Source organism: Pristiophorus japonicus, chromosome 19 (genome assembly GCF_044704955.1).
Source record: "Pristiophorus japonicus isolate sPriJap1 chromosome 19, sPriJap1.hap1, whole genome shotgun sequence".
Taxonomy (NCBI): Eukaryota; Metazoa; Chordata; class Chondrichthyes; family Pristiophoridae; genus Pristiophorus; species Pristiophorus japonicus.
The window spans coordinates 97,132,451-97,152,616 of record NC_091995.1 but is presented as its reverse complement, the minus strand read 5'-3'; the positions used below and the strand labels follow the sequence as shown (position 1 = coordinate 97,152,616).

At 47.1% G+C, this 20,166-nt stretch overlaps 2 protein-coding genes across 7 annotated transcripts in view; one reads left to right on the top strand and one right to left on the bottom strand.

Moving 5' to 3' along the window:
• LOC139230085 (inositol 1,4,5-triphosphate receptor associated 2-like) overlaps positions 1 to 2,417 on the bottom strand; it is a 131,984-nt gene extending 129,567 nt beyond the window's left edge. For all 5 annotated transcript variants that reach the window (XM_070861893.1, XM_070861890.1, XM_070861891.1 and 2 more), the window contains exon 1: positions 2,305 to 2,417. In XM_070861893.1, coding sequence (XP_070717994.1) covers positions 2,305 to 2,347 — 43 coding nt within the window. In that variant the 5' untranslated portion in view covers positions 2,348 to 2,417. The remainder of the gene's footprint in view (positions 1 to 2,304) is intronic.
• An 8,468-nt stretch (positions 2,418 to 10,885) lies between these two features.
• The window catches only part of LOC139230084 (transcriptional enhancer factor TEF-1-like), a 218,683-nt gene continuing 209,402 nt past the window's right edge, over positions 10,886 to 20,166 (top strand). The window contains exon 1 of one of the 2 annotated variants that reach the window (XM_070861888.1): positions 10,886 to 10,934. The gene's annotated coding sequence lies outside the window, so the exon portion shown is untranslated. The remainder of the gene's footprint in view (positions 10,935 to 20,166) is intronic. The other variant, XM_070861889.1, reaches the window with a different exon arrangement.

The following is a 20,166-nucleotide window of genomic DNA, read 5'->3' as shown; positions in this document are numbered from 1 at the left end:
CTGATGATACAAAGATGGGTGGGAAAGCAAATTCTGAGGACACAAAAAATTTGCAAAGGGATATAGACAGGCTAAGTGAGTGGGCAAAAATTTAGCAGATGTAAGTATAATGTGGGAAAATGTGAGGTTATCCACTTTGGCAGAAAAAATAGAAAAGCAAATTATAATTTAAATGGAGAAAAATTGCAAAGTGCTGCAGTACAGAGGGACCTAGAGGTCCTTGTGCATGAAACACAAACAGTTAGTATGCAGGTACAGCAAGATATCAGGAAGGCAAATGGAATGTTGGCCTTTATTGCAAGGGGGATGGAGTATAAAAGCAGAGAAGTCCTGCTACAACTGTACAGGGTATCGGTGAGGCCACATCTGGAGTACTGCGTGCAGTTTTGGTCTCTGTATTTAAGGAAGAATATACTTGCATTGGAGGCTGTTCAGAGAAGGTTCACTAGGTTGATTCAGATGAGGGGGTTGACTTATGAACCTACGTTGAGCCTATACTCATTGGAGTTCAGAAGAATGAGAGGTGATCTTATCGAAATTGATATGATGATGAGGGGACTCAGCAAGGTGGATGCAGAGAGGATATTTCCACTCATAGGGGAAACTAAAACTAGGGGACATAGTCTCAGAATAAGGGGCCACCCATTTAAAACTGAGATGAGGAGGAAGTTCTTCTCTCAGAGGGTTGTAAATCTATGGAATTCTCTACCCCAGGAAGCTGTGGAGATTGGGTCATTGAATATATTTAAGGTGGAGATAGACAGATTTTTGAGTGATAAGTGAATAAAGGGTTATAGAGGGAAGTGGAGCTGAGTCCTTGATCAGATCAGCCATGATCTTACAAAATGGCGGAGCAGGCTCAAGGGGCCAAATGGCCTACTCCTGTTCCCATTTCCTATTTCTTATTTGTCGAATGCTCCTTTTTTGTGCTTGGCTTCCACGTGCTCCCGATGAAGAGACTCGAAGTGTTCCGCACCGTCTCGGGTGCTTCTCGTCCACTTTGGGCGGTCTTGGGCCAAAGATTCCCAAGAATCGGTGGGGACGTTGCATTTTTTCCAAAGAGGCTTTGAGGGTGCCCTTGAAGTGTTTTCTCTGCCTTCCTGGGACTCGCTTGCCGTGACATAGCTCGGAATAGAGTGCTCATTTCGGGAGTGTGGAATCGGGTATGCGGACAATGTGCCCTTTCATCGGAGCTGATCGAGTGTGGTCAATGCCTCAATGCTGGCCTGAGCGAGAATGCTGACGATGGTGCACCTAGCCTGCCAATGGATTTGCAGGATTTTGCAGAGGCAGCGTTGGTGGTACTTCTCCAACGCTTTGAGGTGCCTACTGTACATAGTCCATGTCTCTGAAGCATATAAGAGAGCGGGTATCACTACTGCTCTGTAGACCATGAGCTTGGTGCCAAGTTTGAGATCCTGGTCTTCGTCGTCGATGCCATCTTCAATGTTCGAAGTCCATCACCGCCTTCAGTGTGCCAGTGCAGCCTTTGTTCGCCTGAGGAAAAGTGTTCGAAGACCAGGATCTCTCATTGTAGTGCTCCTTGGTTGCCGTTTGCAGAAGAGCGTTCAAAACTTCTACCACCCTTTAAGTGTAGAGGTATTTCATAATTTCATTCCTGAAAGGTCAGTCTCTAATTTTAGACTATGCTCCCTAGACTTAGACTCCCCAACCAGCAGAAATAGTTTCTCTCTACCCTATCTGTTACCCTTAATATCTTGAAAACATAGATCAAATCACCCCTTAACCTTCTAAATTCCACAGAATACAACCCAAATACAACCCTAATTTGTGTAATCTCGCCTCCTAATCTGATCCTTGAAGTCTGGGTATCATTCTGCTAAAAGTTGCACTCCCTCCAATATATCCTTCCGAAGGTGTGGTGCCAGTAATGCCCAGTGCTCCAGGTGTGGTCTAACCAGGGCTTTTCACATCTGCAGCATCACTTCTACCCCTTTGTAGTCTCGTCCTCTAGAGCGAAAGGCCAGCATTCCCTTAGCATTTTTGATTATTTTCTGTACCTGTTCAGACCCCCAAGTCTCTTTGGTACTCCAATGTTGTTAGCTTTTTATTATTTAGTAAGCACCCTGTTCTATCCTTTATTGGTCCGAAGTGGAGGCCCTCACACCTGCCCACATTCACATCCTTTTGCCAGTTTTGCCCATGACCCAAACCTCCTGTGAATTTGAATTGAGCCGAAACTCCGGCCCTCAATCGTCTCACAACCCTCCTCTCACCAAACACAAGAAGCTGCGGTGTGTGAGGGGGGGCCCACACACACAGACTGCAATCGCCGCCACTTACTTGGGGTCTGGCGACATGGAGCCGCCGAGCTGCTCCGTGACATGATGCGCGGGCAGCAGCCGCTCACCGCCTCGCTTCCAGAAGCTTCGCTGGGAACGCGGGCGGCAAAGCGCGCCAACCGCCGGGGGCAGGAGCTGCGCAGACTGACACCCGGCGCAGCCAATCAGCAGCGACGGGCAGCCTTCTCAGCCAATCAGCAGTCGGCTGACGAGACAGCACGCGAGAAAGGCGGGGTTTGTTCTGAAATAAGCCGGTCAGCGCGAGGCTGCGTGCGCAGAGCAACACGTGAGCAGGCAGCAAGAAGAGGCTCGGGGAGGGGGGACATGCCTCACTGAGGTGGCAAACTTCACACAAATTCAGGCGTCGCTGAACTGAATTGCCGTCCAGCGGCTGCATTGGGGATTGGGACTGCGTGAGGCAGGTGTGATGTGCGGAGAAACGCCTTCTCCCAGGTGCTGGGTGGCCCCAGGGGAAACTGGAGCTTTGTTTTCTGAGGCAGGCGCACTGTGGCTGTTGTGTACCTGTAAAGCATGCACTCCCATGTTCCGCCACCAGGGAGCGCATCCCCTGAAGTCCCTATGGATCCCAGCATCCCTTGGGAGCACTGTATATAAGCCGGCCCCTAAGGCCTGTTACTGACTCTGGAGTGTCTTAATAAAGTCTGAGGTTACTGTTACTTTAACCTCCCTGTGTGCAGTCTCATCTGTGTTAGGAACACAACAACTGGCGACGAGTATACGAATCCAACGGAAAGATGCAGCAAACTGTGGGCATCCTGGAGAAGTTCTCGGAGGGTGAGTGCTGGGAAGCCTATGTCGAACGGCTAGACCAGTACTTTGTAGCCAACGAGTTGGACAGAGAAGGAAGCGCTGCAAAAAAGGAGAGTGGTCCTCCTCACAGTCTGTGAGGCACCGGCCTACAGCCTCATGAAGAATCTTCTGGCTCCGGTGAAACCCACAGATAAATCGTATGAGGAGCTGTGTACACTGGTTCGGGTGCATCTTAACCCGAAGGAGAGCGTGCTGATGGCGAGGTCTCGGTTCTACATGTTCCAGCGATCTAAAGGTCAGGAAGTGGCGAGCTACGTCACCGAGCTAAGGCGACTTGCAGGACAATGTGAGTTTGATGGCTACCTGGAGCAAATGCTCAGAGACTTTTTTGTACTGGCCATTGGCCATTGGCCATGAGACCATCCTATGGAAAATTTTGATTGTAGAGACACCGACCCTCATTAAGGCCATTGCGATAGCACAGGCGTTTATGTCCACCAGTGATAACGCCAAACAAATCTCTCAGCACACAAGTGCTAGCAATGTTCATAAATTAACTGGAACTATGTTTGCAAGCAGAAATGTACAGGGCAGAACCCACGAGTCGGCAACTGCCAGCAGGCCTCAGGTGACCCAGATGAATCAGAATTCCCAACAAAGGATGAATGCAAGGCAATTCACACCTTGTTGGCGTTGTGGAGGCTTCCATTCAGCCTATTCATGCCGCTTCAAAGGGTATGTTTGCAAGAACTGTGGAACAATGGGGCACCACCAACGAGCTTGCAGACAAGCTGCAAGTTCTGCAAAACCTGCTAACCACCACATGGCAGAGGAAGATCGGTCCATGGTGGATCAAAGCAATTTCGAGCCTCAGAGAGAGGAGGCAGATGCTGAAGTACCACGGGGTGCACACTTTTTCGACGAAATGTCCACCTATAATGTTAAATGTAAAATTGAATGGCTTACCCGTAGCCATGGAACTGGACACTGGCGCTAGCCAATCCATCATGAGTAAAAAGATGTTTGAGAGACTGTGGTGCAACAAGGCACTCAGACCAGCCCTGAGCCCCATCCACACGAAACTGAGAACGTACACCAAAGAGTTTATCACTGTCCTGGGCAGCGCCATGGTCAAGGTCACCTACGAGGGCACAGTGCACGAACTGCCACTCTGGATTGTCCAGGGCGATGGCCCCACACTGCTTGGAAGGAGCTGGCTGGGCAAAATCCGCTGGAACTGGGACGACATCCAAGCACTATCACATGTCGATGAGGGCTCATGTACCCAGGTTCTTAACAAATTTCCTTCCCTTTTTGAGGCTGGCATTGAAAACTTTTCCAGGACAAAGGTGAGAATCCACTTGATCCCAGAGGCATGACCCATTCACCACAAGGCGCGAGCGGTACCTCACATGATGAGGGAGAGAGTGGAAATCGAGCTGGACAGGCTGCAACGCAAGGGCATCATCTCCCCAGTGCAATTCAGCGAGTGGGCCAGCCCGATTGTTCCAGTACTCAAAAGTGATGGCACGGTCAGGATTTGTGGCGATTATAAAGTAACTATTAATCGTTTCTCGCTACAGGACCAATACCCACTACCTAAGGCAGACGACCTATTTGCAACGCTGGTAGGAGGCAAGACGTTCGCCAAGCTCGACCTGACTTCGGCCTACATGACGCAGGAGTGGAGGAGTCTTCGAAGGGCCTCACCTGCATTGACACGCACAAGGGACTGTGCAGCAACAACAGACGCCCGTTTCGAATTCGGTCGGCTGCAGCGATCTTCCAGAGAAACATGGAGAGCCTACTCAAGTCGGTACCATGCACGGTGGTTTTTCAGGACGACATATTGGTCACGGGTCGGGACACCATCGTGCACCTACAAAATCTGGAGGAGGTCCTTCAGCGACTGGATTGTGTAGGGCTGTGGCTGAAGAGGTCGAAATGCATCTTCATGGCAACAGAAGTGGAGTTTTTGGGGAGATAGATCGCGGTGGACGGCATTCGGCTCACAGACGCCAAGACAGAGGCTATCAGGAACACGCTCAGGCCACAGAACATCACGGAGCTGCGGTCGTTCCTGGGACTCCTCAACTATTTTGGTAACTTCCTACCGGGGCTAAACACCCTCTTAGAGCCCCTACATGTGTTATTGCGTAAAGGTGAGAACTGGGTATGGGGAAAAAACAAGTAATTGCTTTTGAGAAAGCCAGAAACATTTTATGCTCCAACAAGCTACTTGTATTGTATAACCCGTGTAAAAGACTTGTGCTAGCATGTGATCCGGAGTCGGGCGTGTATTACAACAAGCAGGGAAGTTGCAACCTGTCACCTGTGCCTCCAGGAGCTTGTTTAATGCCAAGAGGGCCTACAACATGACTGAGAAAGAGGCATTAGCATGTGTGTTCGGGGTAAAGAAAATGCATCAGCACCTGTTTGGCCTCAAATTTGAGCTGGAAACCGATCACAAGCCCCTCATATTCCTGTTCGCTGAAAACAAGGGGATAAATACTAATGCCTCAGCCCGCATACAAAGGTGGGCACTCGCGCTATCAGCGTATAACTATACCATCCGCCACAGGTCAGGCACCGAGAACTGTGCGGATGCTCTCAGTCGGCTACCATTGCCCATCACGGGGATAGAAATGGCACATCCTGCAAATTTGTTGATGGTGGCGCAGCCCGCAGACTTGTTGATGATAATGGAAGCGTTTGAAAATGATAAGTCACCTGTCACGGCCCGGCAGATTAGGACTTGGACTAGCCAAGATCCTCTGCTGTCCCTAGTAAAAAAAACTGTGTACTGCATGGGAGCTGGGCCAGCATCCCCGTTGAAACGCAAGAGCTAATCAAGCCGTTCCAGCGGCAAAAGGAGGAGCTGTCCATTCAGGCAGACTGCCTGTTGTGGGATAACCGCGTAGTGCTACCCAAAAAGGGCAGGAAGACGTTCATTTCGGATCTCCACAGCACACACCCAGGTATAGTAATGATGAAAGCGATAGCCAGATTCCACGTGTGATGGCCCGGTATCGACTCTGACTTAGAGTCCTCTGTACAGCAATGCAGCGTGTGTACTCAGTTGAGCAATGCGCCCAGAGAGGCACCACTAAGTTTGTGGTCCTGGCCCTCCAGACCATGGTCGAGGATCCATGTCGACTATGTGGGCCCGTTTCTCGGTAAAAAGTTCCTGATGGTGGTGGATGCTTTTTCAAAATGGATTGAATGTGAAATAATGTCGGGAAGCACAGCCACCACCACCATTGAAAGCCTGAGGGCCATGTTTGCCAACCACGGCCTGCCTGACATTCTGGTCAGTGACAATGGGCCATGTTTCACCAGTGCCGAATTTAAAGAAGTCATGACCTGCAATGGGATCAAACATGTCACCTCGGCCCGATTTAAACCAGCCTCCAATGGGCAGGCAGAGCGGGCAGTACAAACAATCAAACAGAGCCTTAAACGAGTCACAGAAGGCTCACTCCAAACCTGCCTGTCCTGAGTACTACCCAGCTACCGCACGAGACCCCACTCGCCACAGGGGTGCTCCCGGCTGAGCTACTCATGAAAAGGACACTTAAAACCAGACTCTCATTGGTTCACCCCAACCTGCATGATCAACATAAGAACATAAGAATTAGAAACAGGAGTAGGCCATCTAGCCCCTCGAGCCTGCTCCGCCACTCAACAAGATCATGGCTGATCTGGCCGTGGACTCAGCTCCACTTACCCGCCCGCTCCCCATAACCCTTAATTCCCTTATTGGTTAAAAATCTATCTATCTGTGACTTGAATACATTCAATGAGCTAGCCTCAACTGCAGAGAATTCCACAGATTCACAACCCTCTGAGAGAAGAAATTCCTTCTCAACTCGGTTTTAAATTGGCTCTCCCGTATTTTGAGGCTGTGCCCCCTTGTTCTAGTCTCCCCGACCAGTGGAAACAACCTCTCTGCCTCTATCTTGTCTATCCCTTTCATTATTTTAAATGTTTCTATAAGATCAACCCTCATCCTTCTGAACTCCAACGAGTAAAGACCCAGTCTACTCAATCTATCATCATAAGGTAACCCCCTCATCTCCGGGATCAGCCTAGTGAATCGTCTCTGTACCCCCTCCAAAGCTAGTATATCCTTCCTTAAGTCAGGTGACCAAAACTGCACGCAGTACTCCAGGTGCGGCCTCACCAATACCCTGTACAGTTGCAGCAGGACCTCCCTGCTTTTGTACTCCATTCCTCTCGCAATGAAGGCCAACATTCCATTCGCCTTCCTGATTACCTGCTGCACCTGCAAACTAACTTTTTGGGATTCATGCACACCCCCAGGTCCCTCTGCACCGCAGCATGTTGTAATTTCTCCCCATTCAAATAATATTCCCTTTTACTGTTTTATTTTCCCAAGGTGGATGACCTCACATTTTCCAACATTGTATTCCATCTGCCAAACCTTAGCCCATTCGCTTAACCTATCTAAATCTCTTTGCAGCCTCTCTGTGTCCTCTACACAACCCACTTTCCCACTAATCTTTGTGTCATCGGCAAATTTTGTTACACTACACTCCGTCCCCTCTTCCAGGTCATCTATGTATATTGTAAACAGTTGTGGTCCCAGCACCGATCCCTGTGGCACACCACTAACCACCGATTTCCAACCCGAAAAGGACCCATTTATCCCGACTCTCTGCTTTCTGTTCGCCAGCCAATTCTCTATCCATGCTAATACATTTCCTCTGACTCCACGTACCTTTATCTTCTGCAGTAACCTTTTGTGTGGTACCTTATCGAATGCCTTTTGGAAATCTAAATACACTACATCCATCAGTACATCTCTATCCACCATGCTCGTTATATCCTCAAAGAATTCCAGTAAATTAGTTAGAGAGCAGGCGGCAGCAACAAAATGTAAATGATGGTCGCGCCGCTGTGTCACGTGAAATTGATCTGAATGACCCTGTGTATGTGCTAAACTATGGACATGGTCCCAAGTGGATCGCGGGCACGGTGATAGCTAAAGAAGGGAGCAGGGTGTTTGTCGTCAAACTCGACAATGGACAAATTTGCAGAAAGTACCTGGACCAAACAAGGCTGCGGTTCACAGACTGCCGTGAACAACCCACAGCAGACACCACCTTTTTCGCGCCCACAACACACACCCAAAGAATCAACGACACCACCCCGGACCAGGAAATCGAACCCATCATGCCCAACAGCCCAGCAAGGTCAGGCTCACCCAGCAGCCCTGCAGGGCCAACAACACACCAGCCCAGCGAGGGCACAGCCAACACACCAGAACAGACATTTGTACCGAGGCGGTCCACCAGGGAACATAAGAACATAAGAATTAGGAACAGGAATAGGCCATCTAGCCCCTCGAGCCTGCTCCACCATTCAATAACATCATGACTGATCTGGCCGTGGACTCAGCTCCACTTACTCGCCCGCTCCCCGTAACCCTTAATTCCCTTATTGGTTAAAAATCTATCTATCTGTGACTTGAATACATTCAATGAGCTAGCCTGAACTGCTTCCTTGGGCAGAGAATTCCACAGATTCACAACCCTCTGGGAGAAGAAATTCCTTCTCAACTCGGTTTTAAATTGGCTCCCCCATATTTTGAGGTTGTGCCCCCTAGTTCTAGTCTCCCCGACCAGTGGAAACAACCTCTCTGCCTCTATCTTGTCTATCCTTTTCATGATTTTAAATGTTTCTATAAGATCACCCCTCATCATTCTGAACTCCAACGAGTAAAGACCCAGTCTACTCAATCTATCATCATAAGGTAACCCCCTCATCTCTGGAATTAGCCTACTGAATCATCTCTGTACCCCCTCCAAAGCTAGTATATCCTTCCTTAAGTAAGGTGACCAAAACTGCACGCAGTACTCCAGGTGCAGCCTTACCAATACCCTGTACAGTTGCAGCAGGACCTCCCTGCTTTTGTACTCCATCCCTCTCGCAATGAAGGCCAACATTCCATTCGCCTTCCTGATTACCTGCTGCACCTGCAAACTAACTTTTTGGGATTCATGCACAAGGACCCCCAGGTCCCTCTGCACCTCAGCATGTTGTAATTTCTCCCCTTTCAAATAATATTCCCTTTTACTGTTTTTTTTCCCAAGGTGGATGACCTCACACTTTCCGACATTGTATTCCATCTGCCAAACCTTAGCCCATTCGCTTAACCTATCCAAATCTCTTTGCAGCCTCTCTGTGTCCTCTACACAACCCGCTTTCCCACTAATCTTAGTGTCATCTGCAAGAAAGGCTCCCGACTGCCTCACCTTGTGAATAGTTTTCACTTTGACTTTGGAGAGGAGTGATATTGTGTATCTGTAAAGCATGCACTTCAATGTTCCGCCACCAGGGAGCACATCCCCTGAAGTCCCAAGGGATCCCAGCATCCCTTGGGAACACTATATAAGCTGGCCCCTAAGGCCTGTACCTCACTCTGGAGTGTCTTAATAAACCTCCCTGTGTGCAGTCTCAGCTGTGTTAGGAACACAATCGTGGGACCAAGCAACAGAAAGGAAAGCAGTGAAAGGCAAAGCTCAGGCACTGGGCACAAAGATCCTGACAACATCATGACTGAAGAGCTGCACACCAGAGCTGCCCCTCCAGCCCAGCTCTTCCAATACAGCGGTAACACCTGATAATGTGAAAGATTGCCCGAGTGTGTCTTAGCTACAAAAAGTAGGACATCAATTTCCACGCTATCCACATCCTCCCAATATTCAGCAAAGTGATGGAAGGAGTCATCAATAGTACCACCCAGTGATTCCTCTACCATTGCTCAGTTCATGTTCTGTCAGAACCATTAAGCTATGGCCCTTACTGTTGTGTTAATTCAGGTAGGGTTGCAAGAGCAAGACAGCACACGATTGAGGAGCCCTCGCAAAACGGAGGTCAATTGGTGGAGTCAAAGAAAAACCCCCCTCCAGTGGCTGGAGTCATACCTGCTACAAATGATACTCGTTGTTGTTGGAGGCCAATTATTGCTGCCATGGGGCATTGCTGCAGCAGTTCCTCAGAGAAGTGTCATCGGCTCAATAATTTTAGCTGTTTTATTAATGATCTTCCATCTACAAAGCTTGTCAGGAATGTGATGGAATACTTGCCTGGATGGGTGCAGTCATCATTATACTAAAGAGGCTTGAGACCATCGAGGGCACAATAGTTTGCTTGATCACTTCCCCTATACCACTGGACTCACTATCCATCCCCTCCATCACCATCACATTGGCTGCAGCATGTACTAATTACAGGATGCACTGCAGCAACTTACCAAGTTTACTTTGATAATACCTCTCCTGCAGTCTACTACCAAGAAGGACAAGAGCAACAACACCATGGGAAGACCATTATCTTCAGGTTTCCCCCCAAGTTACACACGACCCTGTCTTGGACATGTATTGCTGCTCCTTCATCACCAAATCAAAATCCTAGAATTTCCTACCAAACACTATTGTGAGAGCATCGTTACTCGAAGGACAGCAGTTCAAGTAGAAGACCCACCACCGGCAGCTAGAGATGGGCAGGAAAATGCTGTCTTGCCAGCATCACCCATATCCTGGGTACAAATATTTTTTAAATGGATACAATGCATAAGAAAACCTACCTTAATGCTGTGACAGTGCTAAAATGAAGTGCGCAGAACCAGATTTAAACCCTGAAGGTAGATGTAACAATCTTGATATATTAATCAGTGTTGGGACAAAAGCCAATAGACAAATTGCTCATGGTGTTTTTGTGCCTTTCGATTAAGTCCAAACATCTTATCTATTCATTTAGACAGTAACCATCAGAGATTTGAGCTATGAGGGATGAGAAACTAGGATTCTTTAGCCTTGAAGGAAGGTGACTCAGGTAAGACCTTTAAAGAAGTATATGATATTATACTATACAGAAAAACATAAATCTAGAGCAGTGCTTCAAGATAAACCATGACAGGACAAAGGGGCATAGGTTCAAACTAGTAAAAAGTGAACTGATATCTGGAAGAATTTGTTCAGTCAAAGAATAATGAACACTTGGAATAAACACACAAATCTCAAGAGCCAGATAAATTGGGGGAAGAGTGTAGGTATTTCTTTCTTTACAGATATGTCAAAATGGCCCAAAAAACCTTTCTCATCTGTATTTATCTTATTATCTTGTGATAGCAAGACTTGTTTGATATCTTCATTCTTTCAATATACAGCAAAAAATGTTTAAACTGCTTTGCCTATATTGTGATACATTGAGTTAACTTGCAATGAGTGCTTTAAATAACGAATTGGAGAAACCAATGAAAAGTAACAGCAGGGCTGGAAGCAAATGTTGGTGGGAAATGGACAAGTAGCCCCAGGAGGCCCTGAAAAGCCATGATATCAAGTGGAAGCCAACAGGAAGATCAATGTGGCAGCAAAAGGATGGAGTGGGAATGCTTGACGCAGGCCTAACAGTAGCGAATAAAAGTAGGTAACCATTAAAAGTTAAATAATTGTAAAATTAAACTCATCTGGAGGAAACACAGGAAAGAATGAAATATTTAATCAAAAACGCTTACCTGCAATACCACTAGGAAACAGTTTGGAGGAGCAGCAACAGCACCAGCTAATGTTAGGAAGACTGAAAAGTAAGTAAAATGGTAAGTATACATACCTTGCAGCCTGTATCTATAATGTATTAACAATCATATGTCTCCACAGTTCCTGTCTGCACAACATAACTTCCTGTTGCTACATTTTGTTTTTCCCATTCTAAATTCCTCTACCTACATTAAAGTAAATTTTGCCAATGTAGACTTGTCACTTTGTGCCACCAGATTCCCAGAAATCACTTAAAATGCTCTGAAAATATTTTCATTTTTCTCTCAGTAATTATAATTTCTAATTTCAAAAATACATTCAAATAAGTTACATGCGTAAGTCCATATCCAGGAGATGAGCACACTGGGTAGAAATTAAACCCATCTGCCAGCAGCCTCACTGGATGTACATTAGAATTAGTTCCAGCAGTAGCATGATATTTGTAGTGTAAAGCTGACACGTAGCCTAAAAATATATATTTAGACAGACTAGAACAGTGATAGACATAACTATCATGTTCATCTCTCTAAATTTGGACTAGGAAAGAGGATGCAGATTTTATAATGATTTTTAAGATAGATAGGATGGAGTTAATTAATAAACTAGACAAATGTAAAGAGGATTAAACTCATGGTCTGCATCCACGCATACTAAAGAAGCTAGGGAAGAGGCACTATTATATATAACTAAAAATACAACAGAAAAGCGAATAGTGCCAGAGGTCTAGTGGACAGCTGATGTTATTCCTATATTTAGAAAGGGAGATAGAACAAATCCAGGGAACAATAGACCAGTTAGCTTAACATCGGTGATATTGGGTTACTCAAAGATGTAATAGAAAAGCATCTAGAAACCGAGAATATAACGACGAGTCAGCATGGATTTCAAAAGGGAAGGTCATGCTTGACCAACTTTATTAAATTCTTTGAAGAAGTAACAAAAAGAGTAGACAAGGGTAATGCAGTGGATATAATATACAAGGACCCTCGATAATGTAGACTCATGACAAAGGTCAGAACATGTGGAGTTGAGAGAAGTAGCAGAATGCATAGCAAACTGGCTACAAAACAGAAAACAGTATGGGTTAAAGGTACAGGTTGTTATCTCTCCAGTCTGGCATCCTTGGGACCTGACTGGTGCCGGACCAGAGAATTTTCCGGACCACGGGATGTCATGCCGAACCTAGACTTACCGGGTTCTGATGGCAGCGCTCGGGCTCCTGAACACCTCTGCCACACTCCAGCTGCAAAACTCCCTCTCCACGCCGATGCGACCTAGGAGGAAACACCAGAGGAGGAGTAGATAGCCCCAGGACACAGCGCACCGAACCCCCGACCTAAAAAGAAACACCGGAGGCAGCGGGGAGAAGAGGAGCAGTTAGTCCCAGGACACAGCCCCGCCGCGAATGATGCTGGACCAGGGATGTTTCCAGACTAAAGAGTCCCAGACTGAAGAGGTACAACCTGTAGTTCTATTCAAGGCTGAGATAGACAGATTCTTGAACTATAGGGGAGTCAAGAGTTATGAGGAACAGATAGGAAAGTGGAGTTGAGGCAAAGATCAGATCAGCCATGATCTTATTGAATGGAGGGGCAGGCTCGAGGGACCGTATGGCCTACTCCTGCTCCTATTTCTTATGTTACTCAGACTTGCAAAAGGTGGGAAGTATTGCTCCACAGGGATCAGTGCAGGGTGGGGACCACTGGTCACCATTTACATAAATGATTTGGACTCTAGAATCCAAAGTACTATATCAAAATTTGCAGATGACACCAACTTGGAGGGTAATAGTTAATACTGAGGAAAACTGCGACAAAATACAAGAAACCATTAACAAACTTGCAGAATGGGTGTGTAACTGGCAAATTAATTTCAACATAGTCAAGTGTGAGATGAGGCCACCTACTCCTGGGAAAATAAAGAGTCTAAAAGCCATTTTACAAAGCCATAAAAAATGCAAACATGGAACTCCAATTTATTTCTGGAGGAATAGAATTCAAAAGCAAGAAGTTATGTTAAACTTAAGCAGAACCTTGGTTACACGACACTTGGGGGTAGAAATTCTGTTGCGCCCTGTTTGGGGCTGTTATGATTGTAAACATTGTAACTGTATAAGACTTGCCACCAGAGGGCACAACTGTTGGAGGCCCAAGGGTCACCTGCACACCTCGTGCAAGGGAGTATAAAAGGTTGTCTGCCATGCTGCTTAGGCACTCTGGAGTTGAATTAAAGAGACTAAGGTCACATCAGTTTTAGCTCACAGTACTCAGTCTTGTGGAGTTCTTCCATACTTAACAATTGGTGATGAGTAACAAATAATGAACTTTCACGCGGTCGTGGCTGCCGTTGGTATTTTAGAGAGATTTGTAGAGGGTGATGATTGGGAAGCCTTCATTCAGTGTCTCGACCAGTACTTTATGACCAACGAGCTGGATGGGGATCAAGCATAGGGCGATTCTCCTCACCGTGTGTGGGTCCACAATATAGAGTCTCATCAAGAATCTGCTAACACCGGAGAAACCAGTGGAGAACACATATACAGAGTTGTGTACGCTGGTTCAGAACCACCTCAAGCCGAAGGAGAGCGTCTTAATGGCCAGGTATCGCTTCTACACGCAGCACCGCTCCGAGGGCCAAGACGTTGCGAGTTATGACGCTGACCTGAGACGCTTTGCGGGAACTTGCAAATTTGCTGAATTTTGGGGGGAAATGCTGCGGGACGTTTTTGTGCTTGGAATCGGCAAGCTGCTGCCCACCGAATCCCTAGACCTGAGCAAGGCCATCATGATAGCCCAGGCATTCATATCCTCGAATGATAATACCAGACATATCTTCCCAGCATCAAAGCTCACCAGCAAGTACTGTGCATAAAATAACATCGCTAGCAGGCAGAACTGCATATGGCAGGGCCTACACATCTGCAGCTGCAAGACCGAGGATGACTCAAGAGTCCGCCATCGGGCGTGAATGCAAATCCATTAGCACCATGTTGGCACTGCGAGGGTAATCATCGAGCCCATCAATGTTGATTCAAGCACTACGTGTGGAAAGGCTGCGAAACAATGGGGCACCTCCAGCAAATGTGCAAGAGTGCTGCAACTCACCATGTGGCAGAGTTGGCAGAGGATGATCGAACCGGCACGAATCACGCAGAACAAACGAGAGGCAATTCAACCCGAGGAAGAAGTGTATGGGATATATACTTGCACCACCAAGAGCCCTCCTATCATGCTGAAAGTCAAATTGAACGGTATTCCGGTATCAATGGAGTTCGACACAGGGGCAAGTCAGTCAATTATGATCAAGAAGGCTTTGAGAAACTGGGGCAACAAGGCACAAAGGCCCAAACTGAGCCCGATTCAGACAAAGCTGCGCACCTACACCAAAGAGGTCATACCAATCATTGGCAATGCAGCAGTTAAGGTATATGATGGAGCTGTGCATGATTTATCACTGTGGATTGTACCAGGCCATGGCCCAATGCTATTCGGCAGAAGCTGGCTGGAAAAGATTCGATGAAACTGGGACCACATCAAAGCATTATCTTCAGTAGATGATGCCTCATGCGCCCAAGTGCTGAGCAAGTTTCCGTCACTATTTCAACCAGGCATCGGCAACTTCACAGGTGCCAAGGTGCAGATCCAGCTAGTCCCCGATGCAAGGCCCATTCATCACAAGGCTCGAGTGGTTCCATATGAGGGAGAAAGTCAAGATCGAACTGGAAAGACTTCAACGAGAGGGAATCATATCGCTGTTCAAGTTCAACGAGTGGGCCAGTTCGATTGTTCCGGCGTTGAAAAGCGATGACACAGTCAGAATCTGCGGAGACTACAAGGTAACGATCAACCGAGTTTTGTTACAAGACCAGCACCCGCTACCCAAGGCGGATGACCTGTTCGCAATGTTAGCGGGGTGGGGGGGAAGTCGTTCACCAAGTTGAACCTAACCTCCGCCTACATGACACAGGAGCTGGCTGAATCTTCGAAAAGATTGACGTGCATCAACACGCACAAAGGACTGTTTATATACCACAGGTGCCTTTTTGGGATTCGATCGGTTGCTGTCATCTTCCAGAGGAACATGGAGAGTCTGCTGAAATTGGTTCCGCGCACCGTGGTGTTTCAAGATGACATCCTGATCACTGGTCGTGACACCACCGAACACTTGCACAACCTGGAAGAGGTTCTAAGTCAACTAAACAGAGTGGAACTCAGGTTGAAATGCTTCAAGTGTGTTTTCCAGGTGCCAGAGGTCGAATTTTTAGGGAGAAAGATTACGGCAGGCGGCATCAGACCCACGGACTCAAAGACAGAGGCCATCAAGAATGCACCCAGACCACAGAATGTGATGGAGCTGCGTTCGTTCCTGGGACTCCTCAACTATTTTGGTAACTTCCTACCCGGGTTAAGCACTTTGCTGGAACCATTGCACATGTTGCTACATAAGAGTGACGACTGGGTTTGGGGTAAATCTCAAGAGACAGCCTTTGAGAAGGCCAAAAACCTACTTTGTTCTAACAAGTTACTTGTACTGTATGACCCGTGTAAGCGATTAGTGCTAGCTTGTGATGCATCTTTATACGGGGTTGGCTGTGTGTTACAGCAAACCAATGTATCGGGCAAACTTCAACCAGTTGCATACGCGCCTAGAAATCTGTCTAAGGCTGAAAGAGTCTACAGTATGGTCGAGAAAGATGTGTTAGCATGTGTATATGGAGTTAAGAAAGTGCACCAATACCTATTTGGACTTCGGTTTGAGCTTGAAACCGACCACAAACCGCTCATTTCGCTGTTTTCAGAGAGCAAAGGTATAAACACCAATGCTTCGTCCCGCATCCAAAGATAGGCACTAACATTGTCCGCCTCTGACTATGTTATCCACCACAGACCAGGCACGGAGAACTGTGCTGATGCCCGCAGTTGGCTACCATTGTCCACTACTGGGATGGAAATGGCACGGCCTGCAGACTTGCTTCTGGTCATGGATGCATTTGAGAGCGAGGGGTCACCCGTCACTGCTCGCCAAATCAGGAACTGGACCAGCCAAGATCCTGTGCTATCACTTGTAAAATGTTGCGTTCTCAGTGGGAGCTGGTCGGCCATTCCTGGGGAAATGCAAGATGAAATTAACCAAAGATGCAATGTCCATCTAGTCGGATTGTCTCTTATGGGGTAATCGCGTGGTTTTGCCAAAAAAAGGCAGGGAAACGTTTCTATGCGACCTACACAATACCCACCCAGGCATTGTCATGATAAAGGCTATAGCCAGGTCGCATGTTTGATGGCCCTGCCTTTTTTTGGCAAAACCACGCGATTACCCCATAAGAGACAATCCGACTAGATGGACATTGCATCTTTGGTTAATTTCATCGGACTTAGAGTCATGCATACACCAGTGCAACACGTGCTCACAATTAAGCAATGCACCAAGGGAGGCTACATTGAATCTGTGGTCATGGCCCTTCAAACTGTGGTCCAGGATCCACGTAGATTTTGCTGGCCCCTTTCTCGGAAAGATGCTTTTAGTTGTAGTGGACGCTTACTCTAAATGGATTGAATGTGTAATCATGTCATCCAGCACATCCACTGTCACCATTGAAAGCCTCCAGGCTATGTTCGCCACCCATGGCTTGCCCGACGTCCTTGTCAGTGACAATGGACCGTGTTTCACCGTTTCGGAATTCAACGAGTTTATGACCCACAATGGCATCAAGCAGGTCAGGTCTGCCACGTTTAAGCTCGCATCCAACGGTCAAGCGGAATGGCAGTCCAAACTATCAAGCAGAGCTTGAAACGCGTGACGGAAGGCTCCTTGCCGACCCGCTTATCTCGGGTTCTGCTCGGCTACCGGATGCGACCCCACTCGCTCACTGGGGTTCCCCTGCACAATTGTTAATGAAGAGAGCATTCAAAACCAGGCTCTCCCTAGTCTACCCAGATCTAAATGATCATGTGGAAACCCGGCATCACCGGCAAAACATGTACCACGGTCGCGCGGCTGTATCACGTGACATTGATGTTAACGACCCTGTGTTTGTCCTTAATTACGGTCATGGTCCTAAATAGGTCTCTGGCACTGTCTAAGCCAAGGTGGGGAATAGAGTGTTTATAGTCAAACTATTGAATGGACAAACATGCAGAATGCATTTGGATCAGACCAAACTGCGGTTCACTGACAACCAGGAACAACCTGAAGTGGACATCACCATCATCGACCCACCAACACACACCCAACCAGCAATCAATCTCGCCATCAATCAAGAGGATGAAGCCACCATTCCCAACAGTCCTGTAAGATCAGCCGCGCCGCAGTGCAGCAATGGTCCGACCAACTCGCCCATGCCAGAGTTTGAACTCAGGCTATCAACCAGGGAGCGTAGAACACCGGGTCATCTCAACTTCTAAATAATTTGTATCAAAGACTTTGGGGGGGAGTGATGTTATGGATGTAAACATTGTAACTGTGTAAGACTTGCCACCAGAGGGCGCAACTGTTGGAGGCCCAAGGACCACCTACACACCTCGTGCAAGGGAGTAAAGAAAGTTGCCTGCCATGCTGCTTAGACACCCTGGAGTTGTATTAAAGAGACTAAGGTCACATCAGTTTTAGCTCACAGTACTCAGTCTTGTGGAGTTCTTCCATACTTAACAGGGGTGATAACTTTTGAAATCTCTGCAAAGGCAATAATCATTTTTTGCTCCTGGGAAATTCAGCTTTAATGCTCCAAGAGGGCAGTGGAGCACTAAATCAAGCGTTAACCACTTCTCCTCGGGGGCAGTAGCAGCGGAGCACTGAAGAATGTGCCGTATAGTGCTACCGGCATCAGAGGCTGCTTCCCTCACTTAAAGGGAAGGGCCAATGATGGTTTACAGCATTCTTCTACTTAGTTCTGTGTGGTGAGGTGACCTGCGCGACTGCCATTACAGCCCCAGCACTCTCAGAAAGTGGAGGGCTTAGACATCGCGCAGCAATGATGTGTCAAAAACTTTCAGCAGGCACCAGACTGGTGCGAAGAATAAAGTTTGGCCTACATGGACACCACTGCCTTTAATTATCACTCCTCAAGTGGCCAGCCAAGGTGACGCCTGGTGATACAGCAGGAGGCGGAATCGAATTTCACATCTGGGGCAGTAACGGGGCGCTGTGCACTTGATGACGTCGCAATCTACGGAGCACTAGAGACCAAGACAGTAAGTGTTGCGCCAGCGCAAAACCCGCAGGGAAGTTCGCAGGCTTCTCTCAATTCGCCGCACCCAGTCGGCAACCCCTTCGCGCCCCATTACTGCCCCCCGCAGATGCTTAAGGGAGACTCAAACAGGAGGCGCAAAGCAGCCGAATTTCTTCCCCTTGGAGTACTGTTTACAGTTCTGGACTCCATATTCCAAAAAAGATATAGATGCACTGAAAAAAGTGTAAAAATGATTTACAAGGATGATACCATAATTGAAAGGTTAGAACTATCAGGAAAGAGTAAGCAGGCTGGGGCTCTTCACTAGAAAAGAGAAGACTGAGAGGTGACCTGAACAATGTCTTTAAAATTATCAAGGGATTCGATTAGGTAGACGTACAGAAGATGTTTCCACTTGGAGGGGCGGGAGGGTGAGTCCAAAACTAGGGTCCATTAATACGATAGTCACTAATAAATCCAATAAGGAATTCAGGAGAAACTTCTTTACTCAGAGAGTGGTGAGAATGTGAAACTCACTACCCCATGGAGTGGTTGAGGTGAATACAAACAAATGAAAATGACAGGCAGGAAAAAAAGCAACTAGTCCATCAAGCCTACCCCACACCATGATGGCTTGACCATCATGGCTAAACACTCCTTCCCTTACCCCTCCTCCGATCCTACCCACCCCCAAAGCCATGTAATCTCCTGGGAGAGACAAGAAAAGCAGGGCCAATAAGGGAAAAATACTCTGTAAAATTCCTCTCTGACACTCAGGTGATCAAAACCATTCCAGGAGATCACATGGACCGAGTGTTACCTATAAAGACACTTAACTTCTATATGATGACATTCTGTCACAGGCAGGAACTAGCCCAGTTCCCTCTTGAATAGCATAGATGCATTTAAGGAGAAGCTAGGTAAGTACATGAGTGAGAAAGGAATAAAAGGATATGATGATAGAATGAGATGAAGTAACGTGGGAGGGGGCTCGAGTGGTGTATAACAGCATAGATCTGTTGGACCAAATAACCTGTTTCTGTGCTGTAGAAGCCTGTTGATGATTCCACTTGAAGTAGTGCAGCTGAGTTTGGTAACTCAAGGGTGTCCGCAGTTGGCCTTGTATCTTGTTACTGAGCCACTGCGTCCATGCGCTGTTCCATTATAAAAATGTATTAAAATGCAAGATTGGTTAAACATTCTAAAACTCCATAATCAATGCTAGGCACTCATTTGGAATTATCTTGTACAAGGGTGTGGAAGAGAAAAGAAGCAACTTAGTTATGTGTATCAGGAGCTCTTTGAAAGATTTTTTTTTTAGGTAACCACATACTGGAGTTGCTGATCTCTAGTTCTGTAC